The following is a 16,850-nucleotide window of genomic DNA, read 5'->3' as shown; positions in this document are numbered from 1 at the left end:
CTGTCGCCGCCAAGTTTCAAGCCTGGTTGTCCCTTACACGCTAAGAAGCTGGAGCGGGAAGGTCTTCTCGCCGTCTGACAGAGTAAGGACTGTTACTCACCGGGTCAGGCTGCACGCCGCTGTTCATCTCCTCTCTCTCGTTGAGCTCCTAAGGTCGAACTCCACGCCAATATATCTATTCTCTCATGCAGATAGCGATGGGCCGAGGCGCGCTCTCCAATTGTCGCGTAAGTCGTCCGAAGGTGGCTGCAAGGCGAAGGAAACCGGGTCGACTGGGTTCTCAGACTACAGAATACAGAAAGCAGAATTCATCACTGCTAGTATTCGGGTGTGGAATGAGGTATGAGGGCGGGAGACAAGAGAGAGCACTTCGCAAGCCGACGGAGTCCGAGAGCACCCGTGACTGACGCGTATGTCACGCGCGTTATGCCACGCGTCTGTGACCAGCACACGCGTCAGCGACTCCTCTCTCCTGAACCCCCATCATGCCGGCTGCCGTACCAGGAGGCGCGCCGCTGTTCTCATCTTCTTGAGACACACATAACTCGGTAACGAATTATGGCACGGTATTGCGACGACTCGGAGGCTGGGTAGATCGCAATGATCACTGGCAGCGAGCAGTGCCGATCACCGGGACGATTTCCAAGGTGGTTAACGCCACTATCGAGCAACGCATCTCCCCAGTACGCCGTGTCTAGCATGTGTCCTTACTGAAGTAGAGAGGTGCGAATTCCTCTGCTGTATTCTTGTGTCCGTGGGTCCAGGACTAACTGATGAATAACCAGGGCAATAATCGTCTTGCTATATAGTGGGTCTGTCTGCGGGACTTGATGATGTTTAATACGGTAATACGGAAACCATCAACCCGACGAGCTTGCAGGCAGAGGGGTTCAACAGTAGCGCACGGGTAGGGACTCAATTCTATAGAGATTCTTGTGCTGACTAGTTGGACTTGTAGCTTTATTACACGCCGCATGTGCGATTGTAGCAGGAGCGACGTGCAACCCTTTCCAACTGGCTATCCATCTCCGAGTCGAATGGCATCTCCTAGCGGGCAAATCGCTAGGGAGAGCACGAAAGTGGCAGAGCGGTACGTTGTGCGATAGGTACGTCAATTCAAGAACGAGTGTCGATAACGAGGTCCTTACAGACTCTTGTCTCCGGTCGGAGAAAGGTGGAGAGTAAGCTGAAGATGTTCGGCATCGCCAGCGCCGGACCCTTGCGATGCATTACGTGAAATCAATTGGCCAGCTTCCTTCCTTACCTCCGACGCGGCCTGCACCTTGTACCAGCTCTCACACCGCTCCAGCATCCTCCGCCTCATGCATGCATCCCATAAGTCGGAATGGCCTCCTGGATTCTCAACAGTGAGCAATCTCTCCTGCACAAATGTCTCATCCGCCGCACCGTGATCTTTGCCCAGTTCTTGACGCTGCACCCCTGCAGATCATCATCCGTCATCATGAGCCCGTGTGAATGATCTCCGGACCTCTGTCCCTCGGGACTCCGGATCTTGTGAATTCACGTTCATTCGGTGCGCCGTAAGTAACTTCATGAGCAGGAAAGCTCGCACCGGAGATCCCTCGGAACAGGTTCTCATCTTCTGTCGTACAGCTGGCACGGACAACGCGATGCCCCGACATAGAACACAAGCTAGAACACACCATCTGTATAGCGGCACTAACTTCTGACTTCCGGATGCCCTGCGCATCCGCTTGACCTGACGACTCGAACCCATCTATCCCAAGTCGCCGACACCGTCTTACCAGTGTTAGTACTCGAACTTCCCGCACCAGTGACCACATCTCTCGCAAGACGCTTCTCAGCTCACCGCACCCACCATTACTCCCGCATCATCGAATCCGATACCTGCATCTGCATCGACATAGCATTCCGACGAACACGATAGATTATGCTCACTTGACGACTGGCGCGCACGAGAACCCAACGTTGAGCTCGGAAGCTGATGCATGATGCATGATCACAGGCACGCCGACGGCGTAACATCGGGCAGATCGATGCAGTAAGAGTAAGTCGTTTCCGGGAACCCGTCTCTCTTCCATTCCTCAAGGCTCAGCGCAGTCTCGCACCGCTTACAAGCGACCCGTTAACCATTCCGCCAGCACTCACTTGCCTCCCTCAGGCTCTGCGGACTCTGTCAATGCAGACTTGTGTCCGACTCCAACGCGACAAGGTACGGACGCCTCGGGAGTCGGGAGTCGAGACCACCGCCTCGCCTTGTAGCTGAACAAAATTTACCAGAAGCACACTATCACCTCCCAAAAGCCTAGCGGTGCGACGATCCACGAACGGGGCACACAGCCTCAATGAGTCAGAGCTCTTCCCCCGGAGCGCGCCGCCGCGTCCCGGACTCTCTCTGACATCGAAGGCTCGAAGCTCGAGCTAAACCATCTCTTGGGTCGAGATGCACTATGCTGTGTGCACAGTCGCGCTGCTCCGCTGGCACCTGGGAACGCCGAAGCCTCGCCGCCGGGAGCGCATCTGCACACTTGTGGCGTCCCGTCGCGACCGTCATCACGAACTTGAAGATGTGCATTGTGCTGCTGCCACTGGCCAGTGCGAACCTTGGGAGTTGGAACTTTGCCGCGGCACATTCGGACCGATGGAGGCTGGAGTTTGTTGGCGACGGACGTGGACGGAGCGCTCCTCGAACTTGGTGAGGGTTCCATCTTCCGGACGCCCGTTCAATGTGTAGAAGCTGCCAGCGTGTGGCTGATCTTACTGTAAGCAGCTCCCTCTTCGCAGGGGGCGTAAGCGTTCTCGACAAGCTCCCTCGTCCGGGGGCCGAGAGGAGTGATATTAGCAAGCATAGCGACAACGGCGAGTTACTCGAAGCCGGAAGACCTCGCCATCTATCATCTATCATCTATCCTCCTCGGACCTGTCCCCCGGCCGCGCCAACCCAACCACATACTGCATGCGCCAGTGTCGAGTAACGACTGTACATTGGACGGACCGACTTGAACGCTGGGACGCGAACTCGTCCGTCACTCCGAGGACCGAGGACACCACACGTCCATCACGCAACGTGCATCATATGTCAATGAACATTGAACGCCTTGATTGATCCATAGTGACCACTGCCGCTATGTGTATGAGCAAAGCCACGCGGAACAGCGGGCCCTCATGGCCAAACTCGAACTCAAGAACTCAAGAACCCGAATTACAATTAACTAGCCGTTAACGTATCGTAGCGTATAGAGAGACCCGGGGCGTACGTACGCACATCAATAATATATAGAGATACAAGCAGCACAAAATGCTCTACTCCCGTGTGTAGGGAGATCAGGAATCAGGAATCAGGGATCAAGATTCAGCGGCGCGTCGCCGGAGGCGGAGGCGGAGGCGTGAGTGTGTGTATGGTGTAGTACACTGCGCATCAAGAGAAGAGAGGAAGGGTGACAGGGTCAACGTTTCAAATGTACATGCAGGAAGAACGAGTGCGAGTGCGCGCGAGTAAATAGTCGCGGGTGTCCGCCCCCGGAGAAATCCGAAGGGGGACACCCGAATAATGTATACAAGACAGAGAGACATAGCCAGTCGGACGAACCGGCAGCAGTGGTTACTGGTAAGTGGAGGAGAACAAGCGAGGAGAGCGTAGAGGATAGAGGTTACAACAGCAGTGAGCAACGGTGGGTACGTGGCACGTGGTACATCCGGGGTGGTTGTAATTGTAAGTATGCAGCAATGCGTAGGGTATGTTTATGACGTTTCCGGGCGGGCAGGCGAGCGGGCGGGGCTGGAGACGCGCACCAGCGCTAGGCGGTGGTCCTATACTTGCGATTATTGACCGACTCTTGAGGGTAATAGTCACGGACGGTGGATTTCGATGGCGAAGACTTGGGATTGAGGTAGACACGAGATGCCGACGGATTGCGAGGCCTTCAGATGACGTTGACGCTCTGGAGGTGCGCGCGTAGGATACCTTCGCGAACTGGAGGCCGGCAGGGGGGATGATAGATGATAGCGAGTCGCCAACGACGGCCGTAGACGAGGTGACGAACGAAGGTCGAGGGTGCAGTTGCGACCGACCAACGACCAACGAGCCGACGAACAACCAGACGACGGCCGACATCACCCATCGCGCGCCCACGAAGCCACCGAAGCGACGAAGACGCCAATTCCGAGCCAAAAAAGCCAAACAGCAAGAGGCACGATCAGCAAAACCTGCCATAACGGACACGACGAACTTTAGCACTCACCGCCCACCAGGATCGCAGCCGTCGCGCGGGTGTCCTGTTGTTATCAGAAGAGGTTAGCTCGAAGGAGAAGGCCGCGGTAGATGGACCGGATGGGGAAGACGGCAAGCAGGAGAGTGAACAAAGAAGAGCGAAGGCCTGACAAGGCGGAGGAAAAGCCGAAAACAAAACGAAAGTAAAAACACGCACAATCACAGACGTCTCATGCCAATAGAACGGGCGCGGCTTCGGCGACAATCGCTTCTGTATGTCCCCAAAACCACGCATCAGCACCACACGCACGCACGCACGCACACACGCTCGTAACCCTGCAAATCAACAACACGTACGTGATACCCGCGGAACTTGTCCCTGAAGTCTGCACACACACGCGCACACAGTCAATCATCCTTCCCGCTCGACATGACGAAATGGGGAGGGACGTACACTTTGTTACATGCGTGATCTCGTTTGGCTGGTCGCCATACGAGGGCACATACTTGACGACGCGGATGTTCGCCGCCAGCGTCGCCTGCAAGATGTCCATCTGCAAAATTGCACGTTACGTCAGCCACTGGCACTGGAACTCGAAAACTTGCGCAATTAAGGTGGGAGCGCAGTCGTCCGCGCACGCAGCTCGAAGCTCGAAGCTCGAGCGCAGATCCGATGCCTCGGAGAAAGAAAAGAAGAAACAATGCGAAGCGCGAGGCCCAGAGAATTGCTTGCATGCGGACAAGTCGACGAGTGCCACAAGTCGTCAACCAGACATGGACTCTGGCTGCGGGCCATGCTTCCCCGCATAGTCGGGCACTCGCAGCTCGATGCTCGATGGAGAGAGCCGCACGATGGCGACGCCCTACGGCCACCGCAACGCCCACGGAACACAGGTCTGCGAAGTTTTCAACAGACAGAAAACAACGAGGGTCAGAAATTGAAGTGGCAGAAGACCCTCCTCCGACCGCCACACGGAGCGCACGCAGAGCCAGAGCCACAGCTGCACGGAAACAAGAACATGCGAACTGACAAGAAAAGGAGGGACGAACCTTGTTCAAGAACAAGATGAGCGTCGTCTTCGCCAGCAGCGCGTTCTCGCACACCTGCCGCCACAGCGTGATCGAGTCCTCCTGCACGCGTGCTCAGCGTCCGTCCAGACACACACACAACTCGCGCGGACGCACCAGTCTGTTGACCTTTGGGTCCTCGTCGAGCACGAGGTTGAACGCGAGCGGGGCGAGGAAGATGATCGCCTGCACGTCGTCAAAGAATGGTATCCAGTGCTGTCGACAGCTGCGGCTCCCGCCGACATCGTAGATGTACCATTCCGTGCCTGGGAGCGCACCTGTGCGAGATGGGATGATGAGCCCGAGCGCGGCGTGGCGTGTGCAACGTAGGGACGTACCGCTCTCCATCGTAAAGTGGTGCTCTTCGACGCCGAGTGTGCGCACGCGGGCGCGGACGATGTCGTCTGCCGTGGAGTGAGTCCCTGCGCGGAGAAGACAGGGAGATACGCACCGTCAGTCGGCTCGTAGTTGACCATCGCGATCCTCCCCGCGTCGTTCAAGAAGCTGCGGGCAATCAGTCAGTCAGCACACGAGATAGAACGCGACACGCACAAGCCAGGCATGTCCTGTATGCGCGTATTGTGCTTCTTGAGCACGCCCTGGACGATCGTGTCCTCCCAGAGCGTGACGATGTCGTCCCTGCACGCGGCGAGGACAGCAGTCGGGTTGTCCTTGAAGCGCGCGTCGCCAGTGCTCGGCCGCGACGCGCTGCCCTTCATAGCAGAGACGAGGACGAGCGGGGGCTTGGCGGGGACGTCGGGCATGACGGTGCTCGTGCTGGAGCCGAGGGCGGTGAGGATGCCCTTCCAGCCTGAGCCTGCGCGGACGCAGACGTCGCGGTCCGGGGCGCCGCCGTCGGGCATGAGTTTGCGCATGAGCTCCTGCTCGATCGGGAGGAGAGCGGAGAGGCGCATGCGGATCCGGCGGTGGTTGTCGTTGAGCGGGGAGGTGGAGAAGCGGACGCCTGGGCTGGAGGGCGTGCGGCCTGCGACGCCCTTGCCCTTGGCGATGGAGGAGGCGGTTGTCGTCTGTAGCGACGACTCCCATTCCTCTTGGAGGATCTCAAGTAGTCGTTTGATGTTCCTGTGGGATGAGCGTGTCAGTACTCGTGTACAAGAGAGACAAGAGAAATGGAGGGATGGAGAGCGAGAACGAGAGCGGTAGAGCAGGTTGGTAGAGGGTACGTCTCGACCGCGATGGAGACGACAGGACTCGCACAAGTCCGACGCCGTGTGATGACGATGTGAGCGAGCTGACGCAGGGCGGGCGAAGGACGCTGTTCAGCAATGGCGACGCGAGAAGGGTCGGAGGGCTGCGGTACGCTCGCTTGCACTCGCCGAGTGAGAGCTGCTGAGCGTTTGCGACTCAACTCCGGCGCCCTCCGAGAGCGTCGTCGCCGCCTGCGTCTGATACTGTAGGGTACGCCACCAACCCGGGACTGCGATACCCGCGGGGACATCGGTAGGTCTTCGCCTGGGAAGGCGATAGAGGCGGTAGGATTCTCAGCGCAAGTGCCAGGGGCGGTTGTACTTGCAGCTCGCAAGGAGCTGAGGCCGGGGATGGCGGGCGCGGCCTCTTCCACCTCAATCGCAAGACACACCATCGCGAGGGTTTCTGCGGCAAGGCGCAGACAAGCCCGCGCCGCATAGGCTAGGTCATCACCACCGTGCGCGTTCGAAACAACCCGTTGAGCGGCGGGGCCGCGGGCCGTGGACGTTCTGGGGGTACGCAGCTCGCAGCGCAGAGGAGAGACGAGTCATAGGGAATGTTCATGATGTGAGCCGCGGTGCCCTGAGGGAGTGTCCGAGTCGTCGCCATCTGATCTTGTCGGGCACGTCTCCGCGGCCGCTCCTGCAACCGTCCGTGGTGATCCAGCGTGATGCTGTGCGTGCTCGTCAGGGCCTTGCCAGGAAATACGTCCGTCGTGATTGCTCGCCTCGCGCAGGGTAGTCAAACGCTTGTTGTCGTTTGTTGAGAAAACGCGACGTGTTGGTGATTGGAGTGTGACAATGCCGGCGGCGACGATGTCCATGCACGGAACACCTGGCGGACTGCCGGTGCAGCGACGGAGACAGACATCCACGCGAGGAGGTCAACCGCAAACAAGGGGGGCAGCCGGGTGAGCATTCGCGGCGGAGAGCGTTGGGAAAGTCCGGGCGGTAGGACTCGGAGCTCGCCAGTCACAGTCACTGACGAGGGGGGCAGGGGTGGGGACGAGGCGTGTTGGGCAAAGGAGGTGAAGACGGGCGACGCTCGTGCTGCGCTCGCTCAAAAGGGAAAGGGAGCCCGGGACGGGGTATATGCGCAAGAGCAACGTATAGCGAAGGGGGACGAAGGCGTTGAGCGGGGGTGGCATGTACGCTCAGCGTACACAGAATGGGTCCGGCGGTCTGGGCCACGTGGACTGTGGGTACAAGGAACATGGGCCGGAGGAGACTGAGGGGAGCGGAGACAGGGAGCGGGTGAAGGAGGCGACGGTGCAGAGACGGTGGAATTTGACGCGAGCAGCGTCGGAGGGGCGAAGGGAACAGAGCGACGGTATGAGCTCGCAATGAGTACCGAACCCCACCCATCGACCGAGAGCTGCTGAGTATTCGCGGTGTGTTGGCAGCTGCTCAGGGAGCGTCGCTGGCAGCCGAAGCGTATAGGGTATTCTCCCGGATCTGGGAGGGCGATAGAGGCAGAAGGGCTCTGAGAGCAAGTGCGGCGGGTCGCAAGACTCGCAGCTCGGGGAGCTGACGCGGGGACGGTTGGTGGCCGGCGTGTCAAGCAAGGGAGGTGGATACTGACGCGAAGAGCCATCGGAGGGCTGTACGCTCGTGCTGCTCTCGCTCAAGAGGGAAGGATGCGCGGGGATGGAGACTTGCGAGGAGGAATGGGTATATGCACTAGTAGACTCACCTTATGAGATTGAGCTGTATGATAGTCTTCCATGCGGCCCTCTCCTTGTGAAAGTGCTGGGGCGAGAACGCGAGCTGAAAGTCTGCAGGCGGTTAGCAGCGCACGCGCAGACAAGACAGGACGGGACGCACTCTTGAGGGTCGTGCTCTTCCCAGACTCCGCCTGTCCCAGCAGCAGTATCTTGATGGCCTTTCTCCTGCGATCGTAGGCCCGCCTGTCGCGTGCGATTTCGTCGTCGATCTCGCGGGAGACGCGGGCAGCGTCGTCCAGCTCCCGAAGCCGTGCAGCGCGCTCCTCGGGGGTCTCGTCGATCGGGGGCTGGAGGGCCTTGGAGAGCGGGTCGTCCGGGTCGGGATTCGTCCAGAACGAGCGGGCAGCGACGGCAGCCATCGCGCAGGCAGAGCAGAGACGGCGAGCAGAGCAGGAGCAGAGGCGGAGGCAGAGGCAGAGACGGAGAGAGACGCAAGGAGAGGCAGGCAACAAACAGCACAGGCTACACAGCCCCGTCCGGCCGGCCGCCCGTTGACAGATCGTTGCTCGGTCCGCGGGAGAGATCTCCGGCGCCCTCCAGATCTCAACTCAACACCAGCCGCACGAAAGCCACGCCGGGCAAGACGAGGTGAGCATCCGCCTAGAGCTTGCCCTCAGCCCTCGATGGCTCATTCTCCCACCTTGACGCTTCACTCGCTAAGCAGCCATGGGACAATGCTCGGGGTAAGTCGGTCCCATCAGTCGCCCCGTAATCTCTCCATTGCACAACTCTCCCCGGCACCTCGGAGGACGTATCAATGTCAATCGAGACTGACGAGTACAACCGTCGTGTCCTCAGCACAATCTCAACCGACTGGGAATACACCTGCCTACTCAGAATTCACGAGGTTGTATACGCGTGCCTCGGACACCTCTCTCCCTGACGCGTCGACGTCCCGTATTCTGGCCAGAAGTCCTCGCGACACGACCACTTCCAACGACGTCCCTCTCCCTCGTATCGCAGGTAAGCTCACACACCTCGTCGACGACCGGGCGCCCTCTTCTGCACTGCTCGAGTTCGCACTGCTCCGCCTATGTCTGCTTAAGTTTCCCTCCCCGGCCCACTGTGTCGACATGTACCGTTTCCGATCTTGCGGTCCGCTTGCTGCCTTCGCGTGCTCACACTCATACTCCGCGCCCAGGTCCTGTAGTACAAGCCAGCCAAAGTCATCGTGCGCCGTCTCGGAGAGCGAATAACCCACTCACACCGACTCCGAAAGCACGCACTCGTCGTCCGCATCCTCACCCCGGACCTCCGCCCTTTGTGCGTGCATACTATAGCATTCGAGTACACCATCTTCTCGACGTGCGACTAGGAAACGTAAGTATGCGCCGTCGATTTCGACCCTCTCGTCTTGTTCTGCGGTCCGCATCACGTCACTTGCCTGTAATCTGTACAGTACTCTAATTCAGACCTTCCTCTTACCAACACTACGTTGCTATTGTGCATTGATACCCATATATGCGCTACTTACAAGTGTGAACTCTCGACCTCCACGACCGCTCGCTTTCACTCTCTTCCAGCGTATCCGGTACGTTGACACTATCCCCTTGGCCTCGCCGACCGTCAAGTCTCCTCATTCTCCTCTCGCTACGTACCGGCGACACGACCATGGCCCCTGCCTCCTCCTCCTGACCGCTCACGTCCATCGACTCTTCAAGCACTCAGTCCCGCCTCACCCAAGGCACACGTCTCACACGCCCGCCTTCCTTCCCCCGCGCGTACTAACGACTGCATGTAACCCTCGCATCCCGCCCTCCAACCCACCCTCTCCCGCAATACGATCTCCCCGCCTCGAGAGTCCAGACGATGCCGCTGACTCTCTCCCTCGGATCGTGCAGAGGAGCCGCGCAAGTCCTACAATGCCACGCTCCTTCCGGCGCAAGGATACTGCCTGCGCGATCTGTACCAGATGCGTATCCGCGCCCACATCGCGCACAGTGAGTAAGGTCTACTCCGTTTACATCCATTGCATATCTGACCTTCCTCCAGCATCTCGCGATGGTCTTCCCGATGCTCTCCTGGGCTATATTGCCCTGGGATGCGTCACGGAAGAGTCTTCGCATGACGCCGGGCATGCACACTTGGGTAGGTCTTCATGAAATTATAGTACCTGCATGTGCAAGTTTGCGGCGGATGCCAGCCGTCTACCCTTCGCCATCTGCGCATTCGAATAATGGTTCCGTAGACGTCCATCCCCGGCTTCCTCCTGCTACGCCCTGCGAGTCTACTCACACACCATTGTTACTCTGTAGAACGGGCAGCGCAGAAGGGCATGGTACGCACAAATGTGGATGTCCGTATCAACGCTGACGCCTCCCTCAGCGCACTTTCCTCTCCGTCGCCAAGGGCTCGCAGGAACCGGCATAGTTCCTGGAGCTGTAAGCCTCTCTCACTTCCGCACGCTCGGCCCCCATGCTGGTTGCGGACTCGCTGTCTAGCCGCTACAAGGGCGGCACACTCGACGGGGTGGCCGCACTCGTACTCGTCTGCAAGGGCATCACGTTCGACTCTGGAGGGATCTCGCTCAAGCCCTCCGAGGTGCGGTGTGGTGTTCCGTTGTGCTCTGCCGCATACTGATTGTCCGTGTTTGTCCTGTCGTGCAGGGCATGAGCTTGATGCGCAGCGACATGGGTGAGTTGCGTGGCTGTTCCCGCGTCCATGGACAATCCTGATGGCTCTCCCCGGAGGTGGTGCCGCAACGGTCTGCGCGACTGCACTTGCCATTTCCAGGCTGAAGATTCCGTACATCCTCGTCCGCCCTCTCTGCTGCTGCCTGCTCGACTGACTTCCGAGTCATTCGCCTCAAGCGTCAACCTAGTCGTGCTCACGCCGCTCACCGAGAACTTGCCTGGACCGACCGCGAACAAGCCCGGGGACACGTCAGTTCCCACTTTCCATTCAACACACTCCGGTATGAGTCTGACTAACTCGTAGACCGGCCCAGGGTGTACGCGATGAACGGCGAGTCAGTTGTTGAGATTGACTTGAACACCGACACGGAGGGGCGGCTTGTCCTCTCTGGTGAGCTGAGTCGGTCGACGCGCGACATTTGACCTGGCTGATCGACGTCCCGATGCTCACAGGGTATGCCGAGCTCTTCCTACTCTCGCCTTGCAGACCGCTGACGCTTCAACGCGCTGTAGCTCGATGGACTATGCCCTCGCCGAGATCTACTCCGGGATCTGCAAAGTCGTGAAGACAGCGACGCGTGTGACAGCTGCCTCAAATTCCACGCCTATTGCGGACAGACAGACAAGCGTGGACACCACCAAAAGCGACAGAGTTTCATGGTAAGTATACTCTGCCGTTCGTCCTCAGGCTGTACCCTCTACATACTGACTAGTCGCGCGCGCGTATGCGTAACGTAACAGGACTCGGACTCGCTCTGGAATGGGCTCCACCCCGTGCGACTCAGGCTGAGGGAGCACGACCGCTTCTGGCAGATGCTGCTCGACGAGAAGTACAGGCTGCAGATCTACGACAGGCCTGCAGATTTGGGCAATGTGAGTCCTTCGTACCACTTCCCGTCCTCCTGCTCTCAAGAATGTGCCCCCGTCCTGCACCTAGACCGGCCCGCGGTCAGTACTCCAAGTTGTGACGCACTGAGAATCAACTGTACTGACCTCGACACCTTTGTGAATCCCGCGACATCACGCCCGGTCGACTTCGGCGTGGGTCCTGCAAACACGTGAAGGACCCGGTGAGTATCCAGCATGCCGAGGACGAGAAGACAGACTCACATGAACGAGTAGCACGGGCACGCGAGCACTCACGGCTTAGCGCAAGAGGCATAGGGCAGCGTGCATTGGCAGGTAGGGGACTGGATCCTGGCGAACAATGTCCACCACGTCGCGCTCGCACGAGTACTTATCTTCCTCCAGCGCAGGACAAACACACCACGCCCCGCTTCGTTCTCGCTCCCGCGCTGACGGTGTTGTCCAAGTCGCCGTCCCCAATTTGGCTTGAAGTTCCAAATCACCGTTGCAAATAATTGGTGCTCGTGCCTCCGCCGCTCACGTCGTGTCACTGTCCAAGACCCCATTGGTGCATGGTTCCGAGCTCGGTCCTCAGCTCGCACCTTCGCTGGCTACTCTGTGTGTGCCGTCACCTCACCATCCAAGTCCGAGGTCCCGGTTAATGCATGGCTCCGCGCTCGGCCCTCAGCTCGAACCTTGACTGGCAGAAGTAGCATCCCAGCCTCCGGGCTATCCAGTACGTCCCTAGTCTCTCTCCTGTACTTGCACATGTTGCGACAATACACAGATTATTCTGCTTTGCCATGACACATATACCATGCGTGCGGACCGGCGGTGCCCGCGGACTCCAGGTATGTACATCTTGCATGCCTCCTACCGCTCATCATCACCATGCCACCGTGCGACTCGATCCAAGCCCTCAAGTCCGAGCCCGAGTCCGCGCGGTATAAGCGATCTCACCGGACCCGAACGGCGGTTCGCATCGCCGTTCGAACCTCACAGCGTCATCAGGACTTCACGTCTGCCTGCCCGGTGCTGCCTTCCAGTTTGAGCTCCTGCCCGAAGCTTGAGACCTGAGACCTGGGTTCCGAGGCTCGATGCGAAGACCACTGTCTATACACGGGGTCGAGGTTCGGCCAATTCCGTGCTCGGTTGTCAACTTTCAACGGCTCCGTGCTGCCACGGCGACACCGGTTAACTTGGTCCTCGAGCCGCGTTCTGTCATGTCGCCAGCATCCAAGTCCCCGTCTCCTTTTTGGGTCTTCGGGTGGACGATCTCCGAGACACTGGTCGCAATATGTAATGTGTATCGTCCCGTCTCATTATGATCTCCTACCCAGATGTACATAGTACTGGTCTTGCAGTGCGCAATGTATACTATTGTGCTCACTTTGCCCGTCTGACAGAGATACTCATCATTAATATCAATTTGCACATCTGTGAACTCCGAACAGAGCCCAATCTTTGTCATGGTTTCAGTTCAAGGTACCGACTCAATCTCACCGGATCCGAAGACTGCCTTGAATCGCATTTTCACATCATGACAGCGGCACAGGAGACTCGGGAGACTTGAGCTTGAGGGGAGAAGACTCGGAGCGGCCCAGTCGGTCAGGGTCTCCAAGTCCGGCTCTTGAGCACAGATGACACACTAACTTGGACTCGGAAGCATGTAAGATGGCATCGCTACCCTTCGCATGCAGGTCAAAGTATGTGGCTAACCAATATTTTTGCCCGGAACACGATACATGAATACTGCACCGGTCCTGCAACAAATAAATCATCCATCCTGACACAATTCCAAATATGGCTCGTTCCGGTCCACCTATCGGCCGCACAAAGAGAGCCAACTCTGTCTATTCAACCAAAGCAAGTGCCGACCGCGGCCTTCTGCGCAAAGTCCTTGATATGGACATCGGTTCGTACACTTTGACAGACTCTATTCAATTGTGCAGTTAACTGACACTTCTGACAGTCTACAAGACTGGCGATCCTGGCGCTCAAATGCGCTGGGAAGCTGTCGCCTTCAGGAGGGACATCGTCCTCTTCCATGGTGTCATTCTCGTCGGCTGGCTGCCGCGAGCTGTCTTCCAGAACCCGAGCAAGATGCAGATGTCTGTCATCCGGTCCCTGCTTTGGCTCTTTGAGCGTGGCCGCTTGTACTTCCGCCGGGCAACCCCGGGCGAGATCTTCGCAGCCCGGGAGAGCCTGTACAATGCAGTTCCCGGGCTCCGCTTTGCACTGCCGATTACTCGCAACTGTCACATGAACCTCAACCAGCACTGGGTGCGGCCGACGATTGACCCGGCCAAGTTCCCACCTCGCTTCATTCGGAATGGCACGAAGAGCACACGCGGTGTCGATACAGATGAGAGCGGAGATGATGAGGGGAACTCGGAGGGCACCGAGACTGTCTCTGAGATTGAGGATGCGGACGAGTACTGGGGGGCGGTTGTGCCATTGAGGAAGAGGTTTCATGAGCTTGAGGAGGATCCCATCTCCGATTTCTAGTTGTACCAAACATAGCATTGCTAGTGCAAATTCTTGTGACGCACCCGATTTGCAGGCAAAGGCAGCCGAAATCGGGACACAACATTATCGGCACGGCCGGAGAAGGTTCTTACACTACAATGCGATACCATCGGCGGACATACTGATGCATGCCGTCTGCAACAGGAATATACACTCACTTGTTCACTCCTCGCACGGGCACATGCTTAGTCTCAGGCTTTACCGACAGACTCCACCTCTCCGTTCCTCTGCTTCTCCCTCCATCCACTCTCCCTCCACTCTCGCACTGTCCTCGTCAGCTCATGTCGCGTCAACCTGCACGACCGGGATGTCTGCTTGCTTGTGTATGGCGTCGATCTGAGCACGGAGGACTGTCCTTCTCATCCCCAGTGACCCCCAGTACGTACCTTTTTGCTGCCAGTGCACATCGAGCCCTGACAATGCGACGTCTTTGCATAGCTCCCGGATGAGCCCTGTGCTCTCCGCGACGTGTTCTGAATGCCAGTTGCACTTGAGCAGCTGAGACGCAAGTCCGGACGACTTCTCGACCGCTCGCATGGGTACAGTCTTGGCCTCACCCATTCGCGCTCCTGGGACGACCGTCCTCCTCATCTCGAGCGACACCCGGGGCTCGAGCTCCCTCCGCCAGCTGACTGCATCAACCCGAACTTGTCCGTGCCCTGGAATCGAGAACGTGAGTACTCCAAAACTTCATGCGGATGATACTGACACAAGACATTACTGAGCACCTCTCGCCTCGTACGCGTCTGTGCCGCGCTTTGCGCTCATCGAGGAATGCTGCTCTGCAGCTCGGGACGTAAGTGGGACATCCATTGCTTCATGTCCTGGCGTGTGAGCACTCACCATGTCTTGTACGCAGCTCCGGGACAACATCGCTAGAGCTGACAGAGCGAGGAATCCGGACAGAGCGGCGCAGACTACGAGCCTGGGATGCAGCCTGAAATAAAACCAGTACGTACCGAATCCCTCTGCATGCTGTGCTGACGACGACGGTACACAGCTTGCTTGATCTTCTCATCCTCTGTGCACGAGTATGCCCCGGACGGACTGGCGAGAACTGCGGGTGTGTCGCGCAGCAGTCTTGATCCTCAGAACTGGTATGTACATTCCGCCATAGAGTATTAGTGCATGCTGACGTCGCTGCCACCCGTCGCACACATCTCCCGGTTGCCCAACTAGCTTCCTACACAGCTACTGGATCATGCGGGTCCCTTGAGTGGTCCCTTCGTGCTCGAGTGTTCCCGGACAGCGGCCTGCAGCTTTGAATCCGGTACGTACCTTGTTTCATTGAATCCCTGTGCACGCCGTGCTGACGATGATGTGGCATCCCATACACAGCTCCCTGACGACCCCTGTTGTCCTCGCTTTGTGCTCGAGCGTGCTCCGGACGGACCGGCTGGAACTGCTCTTGAGTGCGAATCGTTATACGACAGGTGGGCGATTGCTCCAGCTCGAGCCCGACGAGCCGTTCGAGATCGACACCTGCATCGACGTCGGTCGCCTCGGAGTGCGCCCACCAAACAACAGCGCAGATGCCGGGAGCCTGTTCCCATCGACAACGTCCTCGAGGTCTTCAGGCAACGCCGAGCTGCCTGTTCCGTCATGCGTATGCAGGCTCTTCGACTTGACACTCCTCGGAGAGTCTGGTTCCCGCTCACGCCCGCGTTAGACTCCCATGAGGTACAAGAGCCGTTCGACACTCTTCTCGTGCTTCAGGGGCACTTCGCGACTCAGCTGCGACCCGGGGCCCTTACCGCTGCCACCACGACGAAAAGACCACGACGTCCGGGTGAACTTGAAGCTGCAAAGCTCGTAGGCCACGAGCGGCCGCTGTCCTGGTGTCGCTGGTGTTCGCGCGATGCCTCGTTGCGGATGCTCAGGATGTAACCGGTACGTCCCTTGCTTCGCATCCTGGTAGACGAGTACTCACCATGTTCCGTAGGTAGCTCCAGGGCAATGTCGCTGCAGTCGACAGAGCGATGAAAACCGACGGCACCGACTGCAAGCAATCATATCCGGTACGTGTCTTGTTTCATTTACATACATGCGGGCGCGGCGCTGACGAAGTTTTTGCATCTCGTGTGTAGCTCCCGGACGTCACGAGTACTCACTTCGCGCTTGAGTGTGCCCCGACGGACTGGCGTGAGGTACGGGCGTAGGTTGCGTGGCGGTCTTCGGCTTCAGAACTGGTACGTACCTTCTGTGGTGTACAGGCACTTACTGACGACGTCGTCATCGTCGACGTGTTGCCAACGTCCGCAGGCGGGTCGTCGAGCGAGGTGGCGGGCACGTCGCGCGTCTTCTTCGAGTTCTCGGGGGTCACCGGCCACGCTTGCTCTGCGAACTCAGCATGGTCGTCGAGCTCGAAGATGCCCTCCTCAAAGTTCGGAGGAGGACGCGACTTCATCCGCAGCCGGCGGCGCTCGCGATAAATGGGAGGACTCGGGGAGCCTGCAGAGGTGTTGCGCGGTGGATTGTGAACTGGTACGTACCTTCCATAGCGTACAAGCACTTACTGATGACATTTTCACGGTCTCCTACACGACCCCCGAGTCGTTAGGGTTAGGGTTAGGGTTAGGGTTAGGGTTAGGGTTAGGGTTAGGGTTAGGGTTAGGGTTAGGGTTAGGGTTAGGGTTAGGGTTAGGGTTAG

The 16,850-nt window shown here is 58.3% G+C and overlaps 6 protein-coding genes across 6 annotated transcripts; 3 read left to right on the top strand and 3 right to left on the bottom strand.

Annotated features, from left to right (window-relative positions):
- Nucleotides 1-2,086: 2,086 nt before the first annotated feature.
- On the bottom strand, nucleotides 2,087-3,159 carry L226DRAFT_313026 (uncharacterized protein). Its single transcript, XM_067673831.1, has one exon. It carries the CDS (start codon nucleotides 2,885-2,887, stop codon nucleotides 2,333-2,335), a length of 555 nt encoding a protein of 184 aa, XP_067529357.1. The 5' UTR covers nucleotides 2,888-3,159; the 3' UTR covers nucleotides 2,087-2,332.
- Nucleotides 3,160-3,905: 746 nt separating this feature from the next.
- Nucleotides 3,906-8,551, bottom strand: L226DRAFT_472780 (G-protein alpha subunit; the record flags this gene model as incomplete). Its single annotated transcript, XM_067676485.1, has 12 exons — nucleotides 3,906-3,955; nucleotides 4,224-4,257; nucleotides 4,410-4,463; nucleotides 4,550-4,578; nucleotides 4,647-4,746; nucleotides 5,243-5,323; nucleotides 5,378-5,538; nucleotides 5,599-5,664; nucleotides 5,712-5,764; nucleotides 5,813-6,343; nucleotides 8,162-8,243; nucleotides 8,293-8,551. 12 exons carry the CDS (start codon nucleotides 8,549-8,551, stop codon nucleotides 3,906-3,908), a joined length of 1,500 nt encoding a protein of 499 aa, XP_067529356.1.
- Nucleotides 8,552-10,387: 1,836 nt separating this feature from the next.
- Nucleotides 10,388-11,602, top strand: L226DRAFT_313010 (uncharacterized protein). The gene is made up of 7 exons (XM_067673830.1): nucleotides 10,388-10,733; nucleotides 10,799-10,826; nucleotides 10,883-10,937; nucleotides 11,003-11,074; nucleotides 11,140-11,216; nucleotides 11,339-11,485; nucleotides 11,567-11,602. Exons 1-6 carry the CDS (start codon nucleotides 10,608-10,610, stop codon nucleotides 11,389-11,391), a joined length of 411 nt encoding a protein of 136 aa, XP_067529355.1. The 5' UTR covers nucleotides 10,388-10,607; the 3' UTR covers nucleotides 11,392-11,485; nucleotides 11,567-11,602.
- On the top strand, nucleotides 11,239-11,842 carry L226DRAFT_540318 (uncharacterized protein). Its single transcript, XM_067681839.1, has 4 exons — nucleotides 11,239-11,279; nucleotides 11,339-11,485; nucleotides 11,567-11,698; nucleotides 11,763-11,842. The coding sequence occupies exons 2-4, from the start codon at nucleotides 11,483-11,485 to the stop codon at nucleotides 11,799-11,801; spliced, it is 174 nt and encodes a 57-aa protein (XP_067529354.1). The 5' UTR covers nucleotides 11,239-11,279; nucleotides 11,339-11,482; the 3' UTR covers nucleotides 11,802-11,842.
- Nucleotides 11,843-13,474: 1,632 nt separating this feature from the next.
- L226DRAFT_526976 (uncharacterized protein) lies at nucleotides 13,475-14,179 on the top strand (the record flags this gene model as incomplete). Its single annotated transcript, XM_067679083.1, has 2 exons — nucleotides 13,475-13,586; nucleotides 13,644-14,179. 2 exons carry the CDS (start codon nucleotides 13,475-13,477, stop codon nucleotides 14,177-14,179), a joined length of 648 nt encoding a protein of 215 aa, XP_067529353.1.
- A 1,449-nt stretch (nucleotides 14,180-15,628) lies between these two features.
- L226DRAFT_599368 (uncharacterized protein) lies at nucleotides 15,629-16,737 on the bottom strand. The gene is given in 4 exon segments (XM_067685665.1): nucleotides 15,629-16,111; nucleotides 16,131-16,199; nucleotides 16,422-16,651; nucleotides 16,693-16,737. 4 exon segments carry the CDS (start codon nucleotides 16,697-16,699, stop codon nucleotides 15,866-15,868), a joined length of 552 nt encoding a protein of 183 aa, XP_067529352.1. The 5' UTR covers nucleotides 16,700-16,737; the 3' UTR covers nucleotides 15,629-15,865.
- Between the last annotated feature and the right edge of the window lie 113 nt (nucleotides 16,738-16,850).

This window comes from Lentinus tigrinus, assembly GCF_003813185.1.
Source record: "Lentinus tigrinus ALCF2SS1-7 unplaced genomic scaffold L226scaffold_55, whole genome shotgun sequence".
Classification (NCBI taxonomy): domain Eukaryota; kingdom Fungi; phylum Basidiomycota; class Agaricomycetes; order Polyporales; family Polyporaceae; genus Lentinus; species Lentinus tigrinus.
The sequence above is the reverse complement of the archived record's forward strand: the minus strand, read 5'-3'. Positions and strand labels throughout refer to the sequence as shown.